We start from the raw sequence: 18845 nt of genomic DNA on the forward strand, positions 1-18845 counted from the left end.
TGCTGTCAAAACACAAATCTGGTCGAACGTTCAGTTAGAAAGATACAGTGAAAAACATTAGTATCACATTATATTGTGAAAGGGGTTATAAAAAAGATATTTTCACGTTATTACGATATACAAACTTATCACGTAAAACAAGAAACTTTTCTTGTAATAACATTTATCTTGTTTTAATGGGAAACTTATTGTAACTTATTTTTAAACATAAAAAAAGAGATTAGGGCTGCAATTAACAATACTTTTATTTAAAAGTGATTAGTCGTTTAGTCCAGCGGTCCCCAACCTTTTTAGCGCCACGGACCAGTTTCATGTAAGACAATATCTTCACGGACTGGCCTTCAAAGTGAATGGGGGGGGGGGGGGGAGAGAGATAAATATGACGAAATTAAATTATACGACCGGCATAAAAGGAAATATAAAGTGCATAAAAAAAAATTCACCATTACGCTGAATTAGTGGGAGCCCTGCGCTTGTGTCTCTGCAACGAGCCGGTCCAATATAGGGGGATCAATTCTTCACCACTGGTCTCTTAGCGATACAGTTAGTCACTAAGTATGACGCTCTCCGTGCACTCGCATGTGTTGATGTGGTGGCCATCAGTAATTGTTTATGTCCTTCTTGTTCATGTTTTTTTCTTTCAAAAAACTCCAAGGGTTTGTCTTTTAACGCCGGGTGCCGGCGAAGCTGTTCTGAAGGCTTCGTTGCCTCATGTGCGAGCCTGTGTATTATGCAGAGCGGCGCATGAGAATCACCTGTAGCGATATTTAAGTAATGACTCCTGATATTGTCTTTTAAATGTCTCCTCATTGGGTCTTTTCCCTTTTCCAAAAAAGCTCTTTAAAGACGTTTGTTTTCCACTCATTGTTGCTTGTGGGCTTAATGTTTGAAGTAAAGTACCACGTGACTGAGACGAGCGTCTTGACATGTGTCAAGAGACACAGACGCACACAGACAGATGTATCCGGTGATTTTTCAAAATAAAACCTTTGACCAAATGACCCACGGACTGGTTGGGGACCACTAGTTTAGTCTGTAAAATGTCAGAAAATAGTTAAGTCAGCCGAAATATACTCAGTTAAATAATGACATGAAACAGAGAAAAGCAGGACATCTCCCCATTAGAGAGGTTGAAACAGCATTTTTGCAAGAAAACAGTTATTCAATTATCAAAAATAGTTTTCCTGTCCATCGACTAAGCGTTGCAGCTCGACGTGATATTTCTGCCTTCTGACTGTTGAATTATTACAACAGGTATTTGGACTAATCTGAAAGTGAGCCTGCACTATGAAGTTAATAAAAACCATCTTAGCAGTGTTTGTTTGTCAAAGACAATCCGTGAAAAGCAGCTGTTCATACGTCTCTTCACAGATCATTTGGATTTGTTTTTTAATGTTCTCAGCTTAAGACTGAAGTCATACCACCCCTCCCGCCCAGTGCACCTGGTGAGCATGAATCAAGCGCTCCTGGAGCTGGAGTGAGGTCAAAGTGATGGGGTGATGGTGATGATGAAGGGGGTTGTGAAGTGAGCTCACTGGCCCAGATTTACCAGGATGACAGATCAGGATAAACAGAAGGGGCCATTCCTCTGAACAACTGCGTCACTAACACAGAGACACACACACACACACACACACAAACAATCCCGGCAAGGGACAAATTCTCCAATACTGTCTTCACTCCGAAAAACAATCCCCTCCACGATAGTCAAAATACAAACGAGAACGGCGGGTCACGCTTCTTTAATCACGTCTTCATTTTGTGACTGGCAGCTGAACTTCGGCCTGTGTGTGTGTGTGTGTGTGTGTGTGTGGGGGAGTTAATTTCAGGTCGGTCTACTTTTAGCGTCCAGCTGGGATCGGGCTGTTAGAGCAGGGCCCAGTAGGCCACGACGCCTAATTACAGCCTGCCGTCCTGCAGCCCTGCTCTCTATATCAAAACATGGAGTCACCACAATTCTAACCCACCTACAGACAAACGCCAGGTAAAAACAGTGACCTTTGACCTCCTGGCTACAAGCTAGGCTGTGTAAAATAAGTGTTTTCTGTGCTATTTGTTTTTTCCAGTGTGAAACTCTAGGCTGGTCTGGTGTGAATTCTCAATTCAACCCAGAAAATAAAAACTTTTCAGTCACTTTTATTTAATAAATGAGTAATAAATAGGTGAGAAGGCAGTAATCACATGCATTTTACAAATCTGTACATTTCACATATAGGTCATTAAAGATGTCTTGCAAGTCTACTGATTCAGTTTCAAAAACTAATATTTCTGCACAGTTACAGATAAAGATTAGGCTACACTAATGTATAATTAGAATTATACTATTTGCAGAATTAGATTCCAGTGGTGGCGGCGTAGCAGTGATTTGCGGGTCGACCCGCTGGGCAGGTTCGGATAAGCTTACAAAGAATTGTTCCATGTAAGTTATAAATAACTTACAGAAACATTGCGTGCAATAGTCCACCTTGTCTTCACACCCACACAGCCCTAAAATCAGAGGAGTACAACTTTTGACATGTACGGATTCGATTTTGATTGATCGAGTGTGATACTGTATCTTTGCCTCACAGCGAGAAAACTCCTGACAGTACGGCAAAATCTATAAGAGACAAATACGTATAATTTAATGTCACCCAGTCATCAGATTGTTCTACTTTAGATCACAACCACAGAAGCCATTTAGATGAACAATAAAAATGTCCCCATCACAACAGCCAAGAAACTTTTTCACTGGAAATGATTCTATTTCCAACTTAAAGTCATGTTTCCATGTGTAGGAAAAGAGAAAGGCTGGTCAGGTCAGCATCTTAACTGGAGACCGGAGCAGGGCGTTTGTTCTCCTGTTGCCTCTTCAAGTCCTTCAACTCGCTCTGATGGCTACAGATACAGACTGAGCATCAATATTTTACAGCTCAAGTCCTTTGAACAAGCCTGGACCAAAAAAGCTGCTTCCTGTGAAGCTTTAAAGAGGACATATCACATCTTCACTGCTGGGATTTTACAGTTATATCATCTGATTTCAAAATCAGAGCTGAAGCTGCTTCACCACAACAAAAAAAGCAAGAAGGGCGTTGTTGTAAAAGGAGTGTCAAGTGACGGGCACACTTTGTCGACTCTGCCCTGTTTACACAGAAAACATGAACAAAGTGAACCAATCAGATCGTTTCACTGTGCTGGAGTAAAGACCACATTCAGAACACATCACCAAAAACACAACTGACAGTCAAGTGTATATATATAAACATATAACGGGTTATTCATAGTTACACACACTCACACAAACTATTGGGCAAAAAATAAAGACAATGACATCGATTACTTCCAACAAAACCACACAGAACATGTAACCTCTGTTCACTTTACTGAACATTTCAATAACGAGGCACTTCCTAGGTTTTTATCTTCTGCCGTTTTAAGACGTCCAAATAGTCCCTCCGTTTGGTTCTTTCAGAGCGTTTGTGCGTTTCCACGTCTGAAGAAGCACGGAGATTAGGCAAATTAGACCAATAACGGATTAAAAAGCGCCTGTGTGGTTCTGAGATGGGATTTCTGAACAACACATTCATCGCGGTGTTTCTTTGGGATTTATTGTTGTATGGCTGTGATGTTGGAAATGGGAGACATTAGAAATGCTGGACGCAGCTCTGCAAGGTGCTGAGTGACTGAATAAATGTACCTGAAAAATTAAACACTGTCCAGTTATGACAAATAAACTAATAATGGTCGGTATTGGCACTGGTATTAGTGAATCCCTAAATGGAAGTGGGAAGCTTTTGGCCTGAGTTAAATCTGTAAAAAAGGACACAACTTTAAAGTAGAGTTAAAAATCTAAACAAAACAACTCCTAAAAGTTTAAATGAAACCAGAGCCACTTGGTCCCTGCGTATTTATAAAGCATTTCCACTGAATATACGACCATTTATTGCCTTTACAGTGTATTGGCTCTCCAGTAAATGTTAACAGGCAGGAATGTCGACACCTTCGTTTGTGTGTTTGACTCTTATCAGAAACTCTGACGGAGTCATGCTGAAGGCATCCAGTGTCACAACGCAACAAGTCCGAGCAGAGCAAACACAGAGTGTGCTGCTAAGACCCTGTCATTAAACACACACACACACACAGCCGGCAGCCTTTACTTCAGTACGCCTGCTGCAGGGTGTGTTATGACAAAGACATGAACTGCGCCACATTTCAGCACTTTATCTTCCTCCAACACACACACACACACACACACACACACACACACACACACACACACAATCATGCAGAACAGATTTACTCTCTGAAATACACCCAGAGAAAAGTCTGATGAAGAGTGCGGTGGCTTGATCTATAAACTCATAACCAGCATAAGCTTTATCAAACATACATATATTTATTTGACTAAATCACTGCACATATTTGGGCATCGTGTAAATGTGTCTGACCTAATTCATGTAAAAATAATTGAGAAAATAAGCATATTAGTAGTCTGTTTTGATTGTTTATTAAGTTATGGCATCATCTAATATCTGTCTATTTTGTGTTGAACTACATGAACTCTTTTGACTCCGTTTCTAAAATAGCAACAAACAAGAAAGACACGTCAAATAATCGGAAAAACACTGATAGAATTAAATAAATTGCATAATGTTTAAATGTAATCTCATTTCCATGATGTCTGTGTTGTTTTTGTTGTTTCATGTATAAATATAAGATGTTTAAATTAGCACTTTTCAATATGATCAACTGAATATGTATTTCTCTGTATAATTTATTGTAATATTTGCAATATGATCAATAAAAAAAGATGCATTAATGAGATTAGGACACAGTCGTCTGGATTCACTTCTCATTTAATGACTTCATGTCCACAATGAAAAGTTTTAGTGTTTAATTAAGTTTAACCTCATGAGCTAACAGAGGAAAGTGACGACTACAACTGTGAATGCGAACTGCTGTGGTGGAAAACGTATTCAGACCCTTTACATAAGTTAAAGTACTAATACTATGCTGCATTACTAATGTTCAATAAAAGTATGCAAATATAATGAGGAAAATGTATGTTATATTATTACATTAGATTATTATTAGTCAGACAATCTAAAAGCAGTATTTTACTGTTGTAGTTAGCTGAGCTCATGTTGAACTATTAACTAATGATTATTCTCATTTTGTGTAACGTTAATAACATATTTTAAAAGCTCTTAATATGTTGCAAGATTCTTAATTTGTAAAGTAACTAAAACTGTCAGATACATGTAGTGGACTAAAAGCATACTAAAAGTATAAAAAGAAGACACTCTAGTGAAGTACATGAAGCTCAAATGTGTACATAAATACAGCACCTTGAGTAGTTGGTTAATTACACACCACTGCCATTCTGACAGCGCTGTGAAGCTAACGGCTAACTAGCCTCAGCTAACGGTAACCGCAGCGCATTCCACTATTCGTGCTCAGTCCTGTTAGCTTAGCCACTTAGCCGGCTAGGTTACAAACATTTGGTTAGCCGTGAACGTTAACGGCAATTACACGTACGGTAATTATAAAATAATAAAATGTCAATATGAATAGATAATGTGGGTAATTGTAGGTAAATATCTTTATTCAAACCGGTAATCCGGACAGCGTCTGCAGTTGTTGTTGTTCTTAGCTTGGGTTAGCCTAAATCAGTGCTAAGATAAGTTTGCTAACCTGGAGCTCGGCCCTCTCCACTTCCCAGTGCGCCCTCTCCATCTCGAACCGGGCCCACTCGTGCTGGATGTAGTGCAGGATGCCGGGAATGGTGTACTGCTGCTGCGGCCGGGGCAGCTCGTCCGGCTGGTGCGGTACCATGATTCCGCCACCTCCACCTCCGATCGGCGGATTAACGTTAGCACTGCTGTTGCTCCCTTGCTGCTGTTGCGGCGGCGGAGGCTGTCTCTGGGCTCCGACCCCTCCTCCTCCGCCGGGGTGCTCATCCATGTTTTTTTTTTTTTTTTTTTTAGAAAAGTAGAAGGAAAGTCCCAGGCAGCAACGGTCCACTGAAGGATTCCCGTCCCCCCCTTAAATCCCGTATATCCGCTCCGTGTCTGTCGCGCTGGCTCCGCCGCGGTGTGTGAGGCTAGCTGCCCCCGGAGGGCTGCGGTGAGTGCGGCTGATTGCGGACGGTGTTTGTATGTGGCTCTAACCGGCCGCCATTACTGCTCTCTCTCTCCCTGGATCTGATCATTACGGAGGGAGAACCCAGTCGCGTTGCATGATGGGAAAGATCAATCCTTCTTTTTTTCTGTCATCCACATTGTAACCTTCAGGAAACAGGGAGAGCGTAGAAAATCCCAACTCCTATCTGGTTTCATATCCCATGAATTATACCATTTTGGCAAGAGGTTAATAGGTTGGGACCCCTTCAAAAATAGAGACTATACCAGGGACCAGTGGTAGAATCATGTTCGAAAGAAAAGTGCCCTCTTGGATGGTATAGTGGAGAAAACATGATAAAGTGCTGTCGATATGTGCCCTTCCAGTGGGGAAAATGTGATGCAGTGCCATATAGGCTTCCTACATGCTAGAAAACCTTCTGTGCTCTGGAACCCTCTACGTACAGCTGATGCCCTTTATATTTTTTCTGTCCCTGCCCCTCAGACAGCCTGTCCGCCACTGCCTGGGACCCCTCATGTATGTTCCTTGGAATATTTTGAGGTAGCCTATTTTTTGCACTTCTATAGTCTTATTTATGTGAAAGAACAACACATGAAAAACATGCATTAGAATCATTAGATAATTATTACTCATACATTAATGTAAAAGCAGAAATTTGAGCTATTAACTGATGATTATTTTCATTATGGATTGAATTAATCTGCTGATTATTTTCTCCAAATTGATTGATTGTTTGCTTTGGAAAAAATGTGAGAAATGCCTTCACAATTACCAAGAGCCCAAAGTGAATTAAAGTACCTCAAATGTGTTCTTAAGGACAGTAAATGTACTGTAATGTTACTTTCCACCACTGTATTTAGGACACCGATTCCCAATCATCATTGAAAATAAATACAATTTGAAAATAAATAAAATTGAAATCAAAACATGTTTTATAATATTTGTGTCTAGTGTGATATAACCCTGGCTCTAATTGTATTGTTCTGTGTCTATGTTATCCTCTCTATAATGTTATTTTGTTTAATTTAAAAAAACGTTGGCTGAATCCCAAAGTTCGTATTTAAAATGTGTTTCATGAACGCACGAGGGCTCTACTGAGCATGCGTCAAAAATGCTAACAGCTCCAGTTAGCTTCATGGCTTCTGGTAACCGAAGCCTCTTGTTTGTTTCACAGTAATGTAACTACAGTATAATTGTCATCATTTAACTTTAATATACGTTTAATAATTTAACTTTGAGTGTCTAGAAGGCTGTGACATTGTAACATTTTATAGAAGCTAACAGCAGTTAGCTTGTTGTTGTTGTTGTTAGCCTGTGTGATGACTTAGCTACAGTTTAGCTACAAGCTAACAGCTGCCGGTAAGTCAACATTCACGATATTAACCGATACGTGACATTTTCCAGTTTATTAATGGTTATTAACGGGTTATATATTATGCGACGGGATGCTGCTTTCAAGTGCTGCTCGGACATTCTGTTGTCCCAGTTATTTTATTGTAAACAACTGTTAAAGAGTTCTCTGCACGTTTATTCAAGTACTGTTCGTTTACTTTACTTGAGTATTTCCATTCTCTGCTCCTTTATACTTCAACTCAACTAAATCTTGGGAAATATTGTACTTTTTACTGGACTAAATTTATTTGACAACTTTACAGATTCAAATTATTAATACAAAATATAAATTAACTAATAATTAATTATTTATTTTAGATTAAACTACCCAGCAGTAAAATCTATTACAATGAGCTCCACTTTTACCAGCTGCAACATCAAGCAAAGAACACATTAATGCATCAATACATTTTTATCCAACAATATATATTATTTTGAAATGTTCTATTTGGCATAATGAGTACTTTTACTTTTGGTACTTTAAGTATATTGAGTTGAGTTTCTGTTGTCCCTGTGCTTTGTCAGGTGGCTGTTGGATCCCAGAATGATAAAGTTCATGCTGATGGTGAACCGGCAGGGTCAGACCAGACTGTCCAGGTATTACCAACCTGTGGAGCTGAGCAGGAGAGCGATGCTGGAGGCTGACGTAGTCCGCTGCTGCCTGAGCCGCAAGAAAGATCAGGTACCTTGTCTGTCTGTGAAGTCTACATGGTGTTTAGTAACTGATCATAACAGTGGTCTAACTGTCCTCCTCTCTGGCTGTTCCCAGTGTTCCTTTGTAGAGTACAAAGACTTTAAACTGGTTTACCGTCAGTATGCTGCTCTGTACATCGTGGTTGGAGTCACAGACAGCGAGGTGAGAAACCCCGTTCACACCTGCACTGTTTTACATGATTTTGGAAAATTCTTATACATTTGGAGAGTATTAATCCACCACTGAAAATACTCCACAAAAGTATTCACAATTTCCTCTCGTTTATATGAGAAAAACTATATTGACCAGCTGTTTCATAAATTACTGAGACATTTTTAACCATGAAACTATATACATTTGTTATATTGGTTTATTTATGGGCACAATGCACAATATATTTACTGCACCAGATATGACTAAAAGCTCATTTCCACCAGCTTAGATTTAACAAAAGCAGCTGCAGACAGACCGTATTTAGATAAGGCCACTTTGAACAATCAAGCAGGAAACCTTTAAAAACGTGTTTATGAGACTGCTCAGTTAGGGATGGAGGAAGTACTAATAACACTGTTAAAATACCTACAAAGTCATGCATTCAAAACCTTACCTAAGTAAAAGTATCCAAGTTTAATCAGCAAAATGTAATTAAAGTAAAGGCTTTGATCGTGCAGTAAAATTAAATAAGGTTTTTTGGTGTACGTTACTTCTCAGTAATGCAGAGGAAAAGAAAAGTTAAATGTGTGTGTGATTCGTCTCCACAGAACGAGCTGTCCGTCTACGAGCTGGTTCATAACTTTGTGGAGGTTTTGGATAAATACTTCAGCCGCGTGGTGAGTTCAGACTTTACTTTAAACTTTAACCACATCACACACTGCTGAGTCCAGTCTGATAACTTTTTTTTTTGTCTCCCAACAGAGTGAACTGGATGTATCCTTTAATAATCTGACCAATCACAGTGGCTCTCTGTGAACACAACTTCATGTCTGTTACATAAATGTTTGTTTGCTTTTGGTTCAGTTTCTTTGACTCGGCGTCGTCTTCAGATTATGTTCAACTTGGACCGAGTTCACATCATCCTGGACGAGATGATCCAGAACGGACACGTCGTGGAGACCAACAAGAGCCGCATCCTCACGCCGCTCACCGCCCTCGACAAGATGGCCGACGGCTGAGGCTCTACAGGAAGTGATGTCACTGAAAGTTTTGTTTTTTCAGACCGACATCAGGTGGAGATAAAAGCACTTGACCGTGAACTGACAGGAATGGAATTAAACCTGCAACCTTGTGACTGTTTTAAGCTGCAGATGTTGTTCCAATGCGAAATATTATCCATATAGTAACAATACCGTCGTCTGTTATGAAATCTGCTGCTTTTGGACCCAAAATTAAAAGGGTCAATTCACTCAAAACATTGTCATTTACTTCCACTTGTATTGTATTATCACTGTTCCCTACATGTTGTTTCAAGTACTTTTAAAATAGTCTTTACCATATTTTTAATAAATCATTTTTAAATGTAAAATGTATACTTTATTTAACCCTCTTCTGATGGTCAAAAATGACACCAGCTAATTCAATGTTATGAATTTAATTACTCAATATTTTTATAAATTCTTCCACTAAGTTGTATTTTAACATCTCATTTTTATTTTAGTATTGAAACATTTTAATATCACTACATGGGTTAAAAACAACCCCTCTGTATTCTCAATGGAGACGGGTGCCCCTGTTCACAAATGAATGAAAATAAAGTATATATTGTGTAATCAGAATTGTCTCTTTGGAAAAAAATCCATCCTGTCTGCAAGTTTCCGTTGCGCACGCACACGCACACACACACACACACACACACGTAATGTGTTTTGCATTAGAAGATTCTGTTGTACGTTGTGCATCAGAGGGTTAATTAGGTCCCATTGAGAGTAAGATATAATTTTCATGCAACAGAACAGAGTACATAATAAAATAAGTGATAATTAATAATCTCTAATTTGTGAGTAAATGTAGAACGTAAACTCCTTCAGACACTGGAGTCACGACTTCCTCCACAGACCACAGGACTCCATCTTTACTTCATACTTTGCAAACATTTTAATGATTATTTTTTTTGGAGCATACACATTTGAAAATATCTGTTTACCTCAAACTGCAACTTGAGTTAAATAAATGTTTATAATAATATACAAAGAAAATACAAGAGGGAGAGCAGAGCTTTTTCTCTTTAGATGTGCCTCGCACACAACCAGTGTTTTTGTCTCTATAGCTTCATTAAAGTAAAAGAAACACCAAATGCACTCTGACCTTTGACCTCTACAGCAGGTCAGAAACAACCCAAAAAACTGTCGCACACACGGAAACAAAAAGCAATAAAATAAAAAGAGAAGAAGAAGAAGCATGATTGTTTGAAGGAGGAGGAACTGAAAACAGAAGCTACGAGTCAAACCAGGCACTAAACTGAGGAGGAGGAGGAGGGTCAACACACACGCGTACACACACACACACGCAAACACACACGCAAACACACACACGTGGGTGAGCAGGTAGATGAAGATACAAGGAGACAAGGGAAGGAGGTGAGGGGTTAAGGATGTGAACTTTTCTTTCATTTAATTCTGCAACATAAATCCTCCTCCTCGTCCTCCAGCAGTCAGTCAGTCAGTCGGCTGGTTTCCGATTGGCCGGCTGATCTGTCAATCACGCGGCGGGCGGGGGCGGCAGCAGCGAGACGGACTTGAGGAGCATGCTCAGTGTGGTGGAGGTCAGAGGTCAATTGAGGTGGAAGCCTTTCTCCATGGTGGCGGCTAACAGACGCTCTCTCATGATGTCCTCGGAGGAATATTCCGGAAGCTTCAGATAGTGAACGCATGTGTTGACTGACGGGTAGCTCGAGTCCGTGGCGTCCACCTGTCAATCACATTCACACAAACAAATCAGTCTTATTTTTAGAATAAATATACCTTTTTTATTTCAGTTTCAGCATCTTATACAATCATATTCACAATTTGGCCAAATGTTTTTGTATTTTATCCCCAGCTGCATCTATATTGTTTAAAGATAATTTAACTAAATTAAATTAAAATACATAAAAGACTTCACTTCAGCTTGAAGTATTAATTGTAATAGAATAAACCAGATGTACAAATAAGAAAAAAAAGGATAAAAATAGACCTTTTAAAAGTCCAAAGATTACGTCTTCCAACATCTTTGCATTTTTGGGTTATTAACGACTAATTATTACCGTATTATCAAAATTATTATCCTATAATTGTTATACCTTTAGTTAATTTTCCGTCAGTTAATCAACTCTCATGGAACAGAAGCAGAGGAAGTAGAAGCAGCAGAGTCGAGACAATAACACTGAGCAAAAACACAGACGAGTGAAGGAGGACGAGCGAGGAAGAGGAAGGAGACAAAACAGAAACAGCAGAAGTTGTCGGACACTGCAGAGTTCGATTGTTTGCCCTGCAGCTGAGCAGCCAATCAGAGAGCGAGCTGACCTTTCTGACGATGGTGAGGCGGGGGTGCAGGTTGGCGAGGCCTCCGGGGGGCAGAGTGGAGCAGCCGGTGGTGAACTGAAGGAATGCTTTCCTCTCGTCAGACGACATTCCACACAAAACTCTGACGAACCGCAGGAAGCCGGGACTGAAGAGGAGACACAGCTTACATCACACAGAGCCCAACAGAAACTCTTATACAAGAAACCAGAAGGACCGGAAGTAAACAAGTCACCATTACAGCGGTGGCGTCTCCTGACAATGTCATTTTGTATTTATTTTTAAAACCATGGAAAGCGTAACTGCAGACAGTCAATGTCTTCATTTCATGGCCAAGTTTCTCATCTATTAGCTGAGCTAGTTTAGAAACCTTTGCACAAACGTAACATTATTTGACCGTCAGCAGCAGACACGGAGTCAGTACTGCTCCACACTGCACTTTGCAGCGCCGCTAGATGGAAGGACACACATTCTGGTCCAAGGATTTGTCTTTGTATAAATTGGACCCACCTGTCTCTGGTGTAACCCAGCTTTGGTTCTGTGTAGTTGATGATGTCATCAGTAGTCCAGGACGGTGATTGGTTGCCACAGAGGATCATCTGAACCTCCTTATGGCTGAAAGAGCTCAACTTCTCCATCGGAAACACTCGATTGAAACCCTCTGAGGAGGAGCAGAGAAGAGATTAAAACATTTTCCTCCCAACACCAACATATAGGACGCTTTATAAACCAATATGACGTCAGAAAAAATGAAGACATCAGGTTGTAGTGTGTGTGTGTGTTTTTACCTCTGAAGGCCTCCATCTGTTTCTGAATGCCGGTGTGCATACAGAAGTCAAACATCAACTCCACGTACTCCTCTGCATTCTCCATCGTAACCATCTACACACACACACACACACACACACACACACACACACACACACACACACACACACACACACACGTTACAACAGAATGAAGGACACATTTTGAAGGTACTTTCTGTAGAAACTCCCTCAATATGGAGAAAACCTTCATTGTTTCAGTCACTTTGCAGATGTTTATATTTACTGCTACAGAGGCTCTCGTGTGTTTTTACCTCGTCGTCTCCGTTTGTTTTGAGATCCACAGCTGAGAAACCGTGAACCTTTGAGGACGGACAGAACTGGAAGTTCAACCTGAAGAGAACAAAACAAAGTGGACAGATCAGATCAGACAGCACTGTGCATTATAAAGTAAGGAAGTGGCATTTGATATAATTCTATTATGAATTATGTTAAATCTCAGTGTTATTAATCTGGGTATTTTACATGAAATCAGATTTAAAACAAACCTTACTTGTTGTTGATGCATTAAAGCTGCTTTGTGGAGTTTACTTTCTGTTTATATTCAGTGTTTCTCACAAACACGTGTGAATCTTTGATCTCTAACAGAAAGCTCTTTGAGTGGTCGCAAAGATTAGAAGCACTGTAAGGACTCGCAGGGTCAGTCCTTACTGTACCTGTAGATCAGTGAAATAAACACTGATGCTTATAAACACTATTTAATTTAATTTAACTTCCTCTAGAATGAAAAACTGTCCTTTCTGTTCCTTTATTGGGGCTTTATAAACGTTTCATGATCCATTAACAGATTTGAAATAGTCTCATAAACACTCCTTTGTTTTGACTGTCTGTACTCTTCTAGTGACGTAAAGGGGGTGTGTGTTTTACCCGAGGTCCTCGATGCTGAGGGGGGGGCCAGAGCCCAGCGGGTTCCTCAGCATCAGGTCCTGCAGTCTGGTGTTCTTCTCATCTTCAGATAAACTCTTACTGCCCAGAATCTGCCTCCTCTTCACCGCCAGCTCCTTCACCTCCTTCAGGAAACGCGCCCTGCAGGAGGAAGAGGGAGGAGGAAAGGGAGGAGAGCAAGGCAAGGAAAAGGCAAGATGGAGGGAAGAGAGGAGAGAAATTAAACAACATTACATCTTTACATAATGATTATAAATTATTAATACAGGGGGTTAAAGTAAGGGGCAAATTATGAGGCAATGGACCCACAACCTCACCTAAATAAATAAATAAATAAATATAAATATATATATATATATATATATATATATATATATAATATATATATATATATATATATATAGAGAGCAAGACACAGACTTTATAGTCGTTTATTCTCTTTTTGTTGTTTTGTGTCTCTTTTTTTAATCTATTTGTAGTCTTTTGAGTATCTTCCTGGTTAGTATGCGTTTCTTTGAGTGACATTTTGTCTGTAACGGCCAGAGGTGGCCCCTGACACTTTGGGCCCCTGACACTTTGGGCCCCAGGGTAAACCCGTTCAGTTATCCATCCCTGCCATTGTTTGCAAAACATTTGGCAGTAATGATCAATATTCATGATTCGAAATAAAACAAGCAAATTCATTTAAAAAACATAATCTGAGCAACTTTAATGAATAAATCAAGCTGATGAGTTAACTCAGAAGAGGTGGTGCAGCTCGAACATGTTGAATACTGCGGTACACCTGTTGATGTCTGCTCTCTGTGTCTCACCTGTGAGGGTTTACGAGCTGGAAGTCATCCCCGGTGAGGATGCCGTGGTACCAGGCGGGCGGTTTGGGTTTCGGGGGGTCCATGATGAACTCAGACTTGGAATCTTCGTCGAAGCTGCCCACAGAGTAGGTCTCCTGGCTCTCCTCGGTGGACGCCTCCGACTGCAGCTCAGACAGCAGCAGGAAGGGCTGCAGGTGGGGTCTGTCGGGGTCGTGGCCCTGCGGCGAGCTGCGACTCTGGTACAGCAGCTTGCTCATGTTGGACTTGATGTCTCCCATGCAGAGCAGCTTGAAAAAGGGCTGAGAGACGGGCAGGTCCACCAGCCGGTTGTCCTGGATGCACTTGGCCAGGAAGACGCCTAGGAAGTGAAAGAGTTTGGTGATTCTCTCCAGCTCCTCGCTGTCCTGAGGAAACGGGGCCGGGAACAGACCGCAGGAGCGCTGCACGTAGAAACCGGGAGGCTTCAGACCGCCGCCCAGGTCCACCTGAAACACAGCAACACAGGACGAGGCTCAGTTACTGTGGAGCTTTTACGAGATCAAGACCGAGTTGTTTACTTCTGAGTTTTGTAATGAAAGAGTTCAAAATGATTCCCAAATCAAAAGATTTTAAAATGTGGCCTTTCCCGTCGAACAGACTTCTGTACCAACTAAAACCAAATTGAAAAGTCAAAATTAAAACAATGTTTTTTACATTTAGAAACTATTAGAATCTCGCAACAGACGTTAATCAACCTGCTGCCGATAAAACTTAAGGAAAAGCGAGAAGTTATGTTTTTGTGTCCCACCTGTCGGGACTCGTCGTCGGGGAAGTCGTCGTCACACAGCCAGATCCCCAGGGATGTTCTCTGGAACTCCGCAGCCACCAGAGCGTAAAACTCCAGAGTCGGACCAAGACCTGTTCCCTCCTCCCCCTGAAACTCCACCTGGACACACTGCAATACAGCGGGTTAGACAGTCCCTATCTTTATTTATATACAATTAAATAATCTCAACAGTTAAAGCTAACGGCTAAACTCAATCTGCTGATGAAGACCTGTTTAATATGATCAAAAGCTCTAGAATAAGGAAGTAGGAGGAGCTTGAGCTGTCACCGTTTTGCCGTCACATTAAATCTTACTGAAGGTTTACGTCCAATATAAATATGTCATGTTAATATTAAACCTCTTCTAACATCGTTTAGACAGATATTGAGTGTTTATCTACCCGTTAATGTGGAAAACATTTAAAGCTTTCAAATGTTTTTTATTGTAAAGCATCATTTTCAAAGATATCTAAACGTGGTACTGCCATGCGTCCATATAAACAAACACAATGTCAGAAGACATTACAAGAACACACGAACGAGAATAAATAATAAAATGAATAATTATAAATCAAGTAATAATAGTAATAACAACAACAATAGAAAACATATACAGAATGGAAGTTTCTCTAAAGAGTTTAATGTATAAAAACATTTGTAGAGGTCAAACTCGACTCTCTGTTTCAGCGATTTGTGTCGACGTCTCACCTCCAGCACGGACTTCCTGTCGGCGTGCAGCTGCATGACGGACTCGGCCCACTCCATCATGGCCTCACCTCGGGGGACTTTGACTCGCTCGTGTTTGAGCCGACCCACCCTGAACTCTCCGGGGTCGTCCCGCCGCACCGTGGTGGACGGCCGGGAGCGCTCCATGGTCGCCTCCCGCCGGTTCTGGAGCCACACGATTGCCCTGCAGACACGCACGCCGGGGTCAGAGGTCAGTTAAAGAAAGACATGTCAGAAGTCACTTTCTGACTCAGAGTTACTCCCCAACAGACTCTCTTACTGATGCTGGAATAAATAAACACACCGACTGATGAAATAACTATGAGCAGACTAACAATATTTTATATATATTATACATATTTCTTCTTTAAGTTACTATTTTATGGCATCTTATTTTAACTTTATAGTCATTACATATTTAAATTGTGCTTGTTTAAGTTTATCATTTTTAAATGCACATATTTTGCACTTGTATCTCTTCCTGTTCTTGTATATTTATACTATATGCATTATATGATCTCTCGTATTTGAAAGGGACTTTAGCTTCTTTTTTTGCATTTATTCAGTTTCTGTTTAGTTTATTCACAACGTTCTCCCCTTCACAGATCTGTGTGTACAGCCTATTGTGATTTAGCTCGGTCAGGAGATGTCCTGGATGTTTCCCTCCTTCAGACTAACCTGGACGCTCCGAACGCTGTGCAGGTGAAGTAGAGCTGTCGGGTCTCGAAGGGGATGAGGAAAGGACACTTGGAGGTGAGCTGTTCACACCAGTCGGGCAGAGCTCCGCTGGCCAGAGCAAGAGGCTCCTGGGGAACAAACAAACACTTAGTTAAACATCCTGCAGCATTTACACACCAGCTGTTAACATTAACTATCAAGTTCCCACTGATAGAACATCTGGGAAGTGTTTTAAGAACGAACCTCGATCTGCTGCAGAATTTTGGTCGTGATCTTCTTACTGGTGAACTCCTCTGGAGACGCGTTGAACATTACCTCATCAAAATCTGTACAAAAATAAAAATTACAAACATACAGTGACATCGGAAAGTATTCAGACTTGTGTAAGTATAATGTTGTTTTTTATGTGTAGAATCATTGCTGAAAAAGTCCATTGTGCAACAGATTGTTGATCCCATTACAGCACAGATTCATGCATTTTATTATATCATGCTTTCAATCCAGAACCCTAGCTTTAAAAGTGGAGTTTTAACTATTTTCCATCAGATTGAGCCATTTCGGGGCAAATACATGCAATCACTGACATAATCCCAAACTGTGAAACAAAATAGATAATAATAATTCTCCTAGCATTTAGTACACAGAGAATATTTACATTTTTGTAACCGTGGCATATGTAAATAAACATAACACTTAAAAATCTGAAGATGAATGATCAGAACTGGATTTCTTTTATAATATTACGAGCAGTAAACCCTGCTTGTGTTCGTACCCTCCTGCAGTGTGCGCGAGTTGGCGGTGGCGTCTCCTCCGATGATGTAGAGAATGCGCAGCAGCTGTAGGACGTCCTCCACCCCGCAGGCGTTCTGGCTGCAGCCCGCCTTCGCCTGCGCCATCTCCCGGGCCACGCACAGGATCTCACTGCTCTGGTTGGCAGAGACCGTGCTTGGGCTCAGACCCCCAGAACGACCCCCTGATATACTGATACTGTGTTCACATAGGTCCTGGAGGAGGGAGGGTCAGAGGTTAGGCTGTGGGTTTTATTACTGTAATACAGAAATCTAACTCAAAACTTATTCTGATGAACAAACTTGTTAACTGTTTATCACAAAAGACATTTAATATGTGATATATAAAATGTATGTAAACAAAGCCACTGCTAACCCTCTGAGATGTGTTAATGTCCTTCACACACACACACACACACACACACACACACACACACACTTTCTGTCATGAATCAGTTTGTTGTTTTTTCCCTGCCTTTTGTTATACTTTTATATTCTTAAGTTTTGGTCTTTGGAGAGAAGCAGGTGATGGTAGTTGCAAACCTACAGATGTTGAGTATACTATTAACACTGAGAAGGGCTAGACCGAGAATGACGTCACTTACTGCAAAACTCTTATCATGTTTTTGTTTGTAAACGTTTTCCACCTCAGTCTAGATTTATGCCCATTTATGGAAGTATTATTTAATGAGAAACTTGTGACTCACCATCTTTCCACTCTCCTTCTCTTTGTCAGAGTCCTTCAGCTCTCTGTACATTATCCTGAGGGACGAAAACAAACAGAACAAAAAATTAAACGTCTGTGAAACGATCAAACAGTTCACATCAGATTTGTTCCCGACTCTTACGTGTATGTGGGTTCCCAGATGCGTCGCAGTTTGTCTGTCTTCACGGCTCCGTTGCAGGAGAGCTGCAGCAGCCGCTGGACGTAGTAGAAGATGGTGGACTTGTAGTTGGACAGAGGAAGCTCCACCTCCCGGGTTGTACCCAGCCCCGCCACCTGAACGCACACACAAGCAACTCTTAAACATTCATTTCTACCTTAAATAAATCTTAAATGTGTTTTTAAACTTAAACCTCATATTTTCTAATTCAAAGCTCCACGTCTGCATTTCTTGACCGACTTGCATGAATGTAATTTTGATGAATGTGATAAAATCAGCCGTTTAATTGTTGTGATGTTGGTTGTTGTCTTACCTTCAGAGTGAGAGAGAGGTGAGGAGACGGAGCGCACTCCACCTCCTCCTGAACCTCTGAACGAGGAGTTCCTGACAGAAGAGAAAGTAAAATTAACTTTTGTTTTCCATTTAAACACTTCAAAAGGGTATTTTAGGATCCTGGTGTGTGTGTATGAGAGTAAGTGTGTGTTTGTGTGTCTGGTACCTGGTTGGGGGATATCCAGGTCGGTTGTCTGCTGGACGTTGGTTCTTCCCGGTCGGGGGTCGAAGGCAGGGACCAGCGCAGAGAACTGTCTCTTCAAGACAAAGTCGTCGTCCCACGTCCTCCTGCGACCTCCTTTGGTCTCGTACTCCTCCTCCTCCTGCAGGACAACCAACACATCTCATCACTTCCTATTACTCACGACTCGTGCTGCCAGGGGAGTGATCATCTACAGGTATGTTAAG

At 40.9% G+C, this 18845-nt stretch overlaps 3 protein-coding genes across 9 annotated transcripts in view; 1 reads left to right on the plus strand and 2 right to left on the minus strand.

Annotated features, from left to right (window-relative positions):
• strn3 (striatin, calmodulin binding protein 3) overlaps positions 1-6212 on the minus strand; it is a 19042-nt gene extending 12830 nt beyond the window's left edge. For both annotated transcript variants that reach the window (XM_029460053.1, XM_029460052.1), the window contains exon 1: positions 5674-6212. In XM_029460053.1, coding sequence (XP_029315913.1) covers positions 5674-5943 — 270 coding nt within the window. In that variant the 5' untranslated portion in view covers positions 5944-6212. The remainder of the gene's footprint in view (positions 1-5673) is intronic.
• Positions 5988-9619, plus strand: ap4s1 (adaptor related protein complex 4 subunit sigma 1). Of its 3 annotated transcripts, none has more exons than XM_029460056.1 (6): positions 5988-6105; positions 8038-8194; positions 8282-8368; positions 8968-9036; positions 9122-9133; positions 9250-9619. In XM_029460056.1, exons 2-6 carry the CDS (start codon positions 8057-8059, stop codon positions 9376-9378), a joined length of 435 nt encoding a protein of 144 aa, XP_029315916.1. In that variant the 5' UTR covers positions 5988-6105; positions 8038-8056; the 3' UTR covers positions 9379-9619. The 3 variants fall into 3 exon arrangements, with proteins under 3 accessions (XP_029315916.1, XP_029315915.1, XP_029315914.1); XM_029460055.1 differs by lacking the exon at positions 5988-6105 and adding an exon at positions 7210-7265; XM_029460054.1 differs by lacking the exon at positions 5988-6105 and adding an exon at positions 7272-7479.
• Positions 9620-10273: 654 nt separating this feature from the next.
• The window catches only part of hectd1 (HECT domain containing 1), a 32480-nt gene continuing 23908 nt past the window's right edge, over positions 10274-18845 (minus strand). For all 4 annotated transcript variants that reach the window (XM_029460131.1, XM_029460129.1, XM_029460130.1 and 1 more), the window contains 16 exons: positions 18604-18760; positions 18418-18488; positions 18069-18220; positions 17928-17982; positions 17205-17436; positions 16676-16758; positions 16433-16560; positions 15737-15938; positions 15012-15149; positions 14225-14709; positions 13395-13553; positions 12782-12860; positions 12489-12582; positions 12211-12361; positions 11704-11848; positions 10274-11110 (listed from right to left, as the gene is read on the minus strand). In XM_029460131.1, the coding sequence (XP_029315991.1) occupies positions 10973-11110; positions 11704-11848; positions 12211-12361; positions 12489-12582; positions 12782-12860; positions 13395-13553; positions 14225-14709; positions 15012-15149; positions 15737-15938; positions 16433-16560; positions 16676-16758; positions 17205-17436; positions 17928-17982; positions 18069-18220; positions 18418-18488; positions 18604-18760 (2469 nt within the window). In that variant the 3' untranslated portion in view covers positions 10274-10972. The remainder of the gene's footprint in view (positions 11111-11703; positions 11849-12210; positions 12362-12488; positions 12583-12781; positions 12861-13394; positions 13554-14224; positions 14710-15011; positions 15150-15736; positions 15939-16432; positions 16561-16675; positions 16759-17204; positions 17437-17927; positions 17983-18068; positions 18221-18417; positions 18489-18603; positions 18761-18845) is intronic.

This window comes from Cottoperca gobio, chromosome 22 (genome assembly GCF_900634415.1).
Source record: "Cottoperca gobio chromosome 22, fCotGob3.1, whole genome shotgun sequence".
Classification (NCBI taxonomy): Eukaryota; Metazoa; Chordata; class Actinopteri; order Perciformes; family Bovichtidae; genus Cottoperca; species Cottoperca gobio.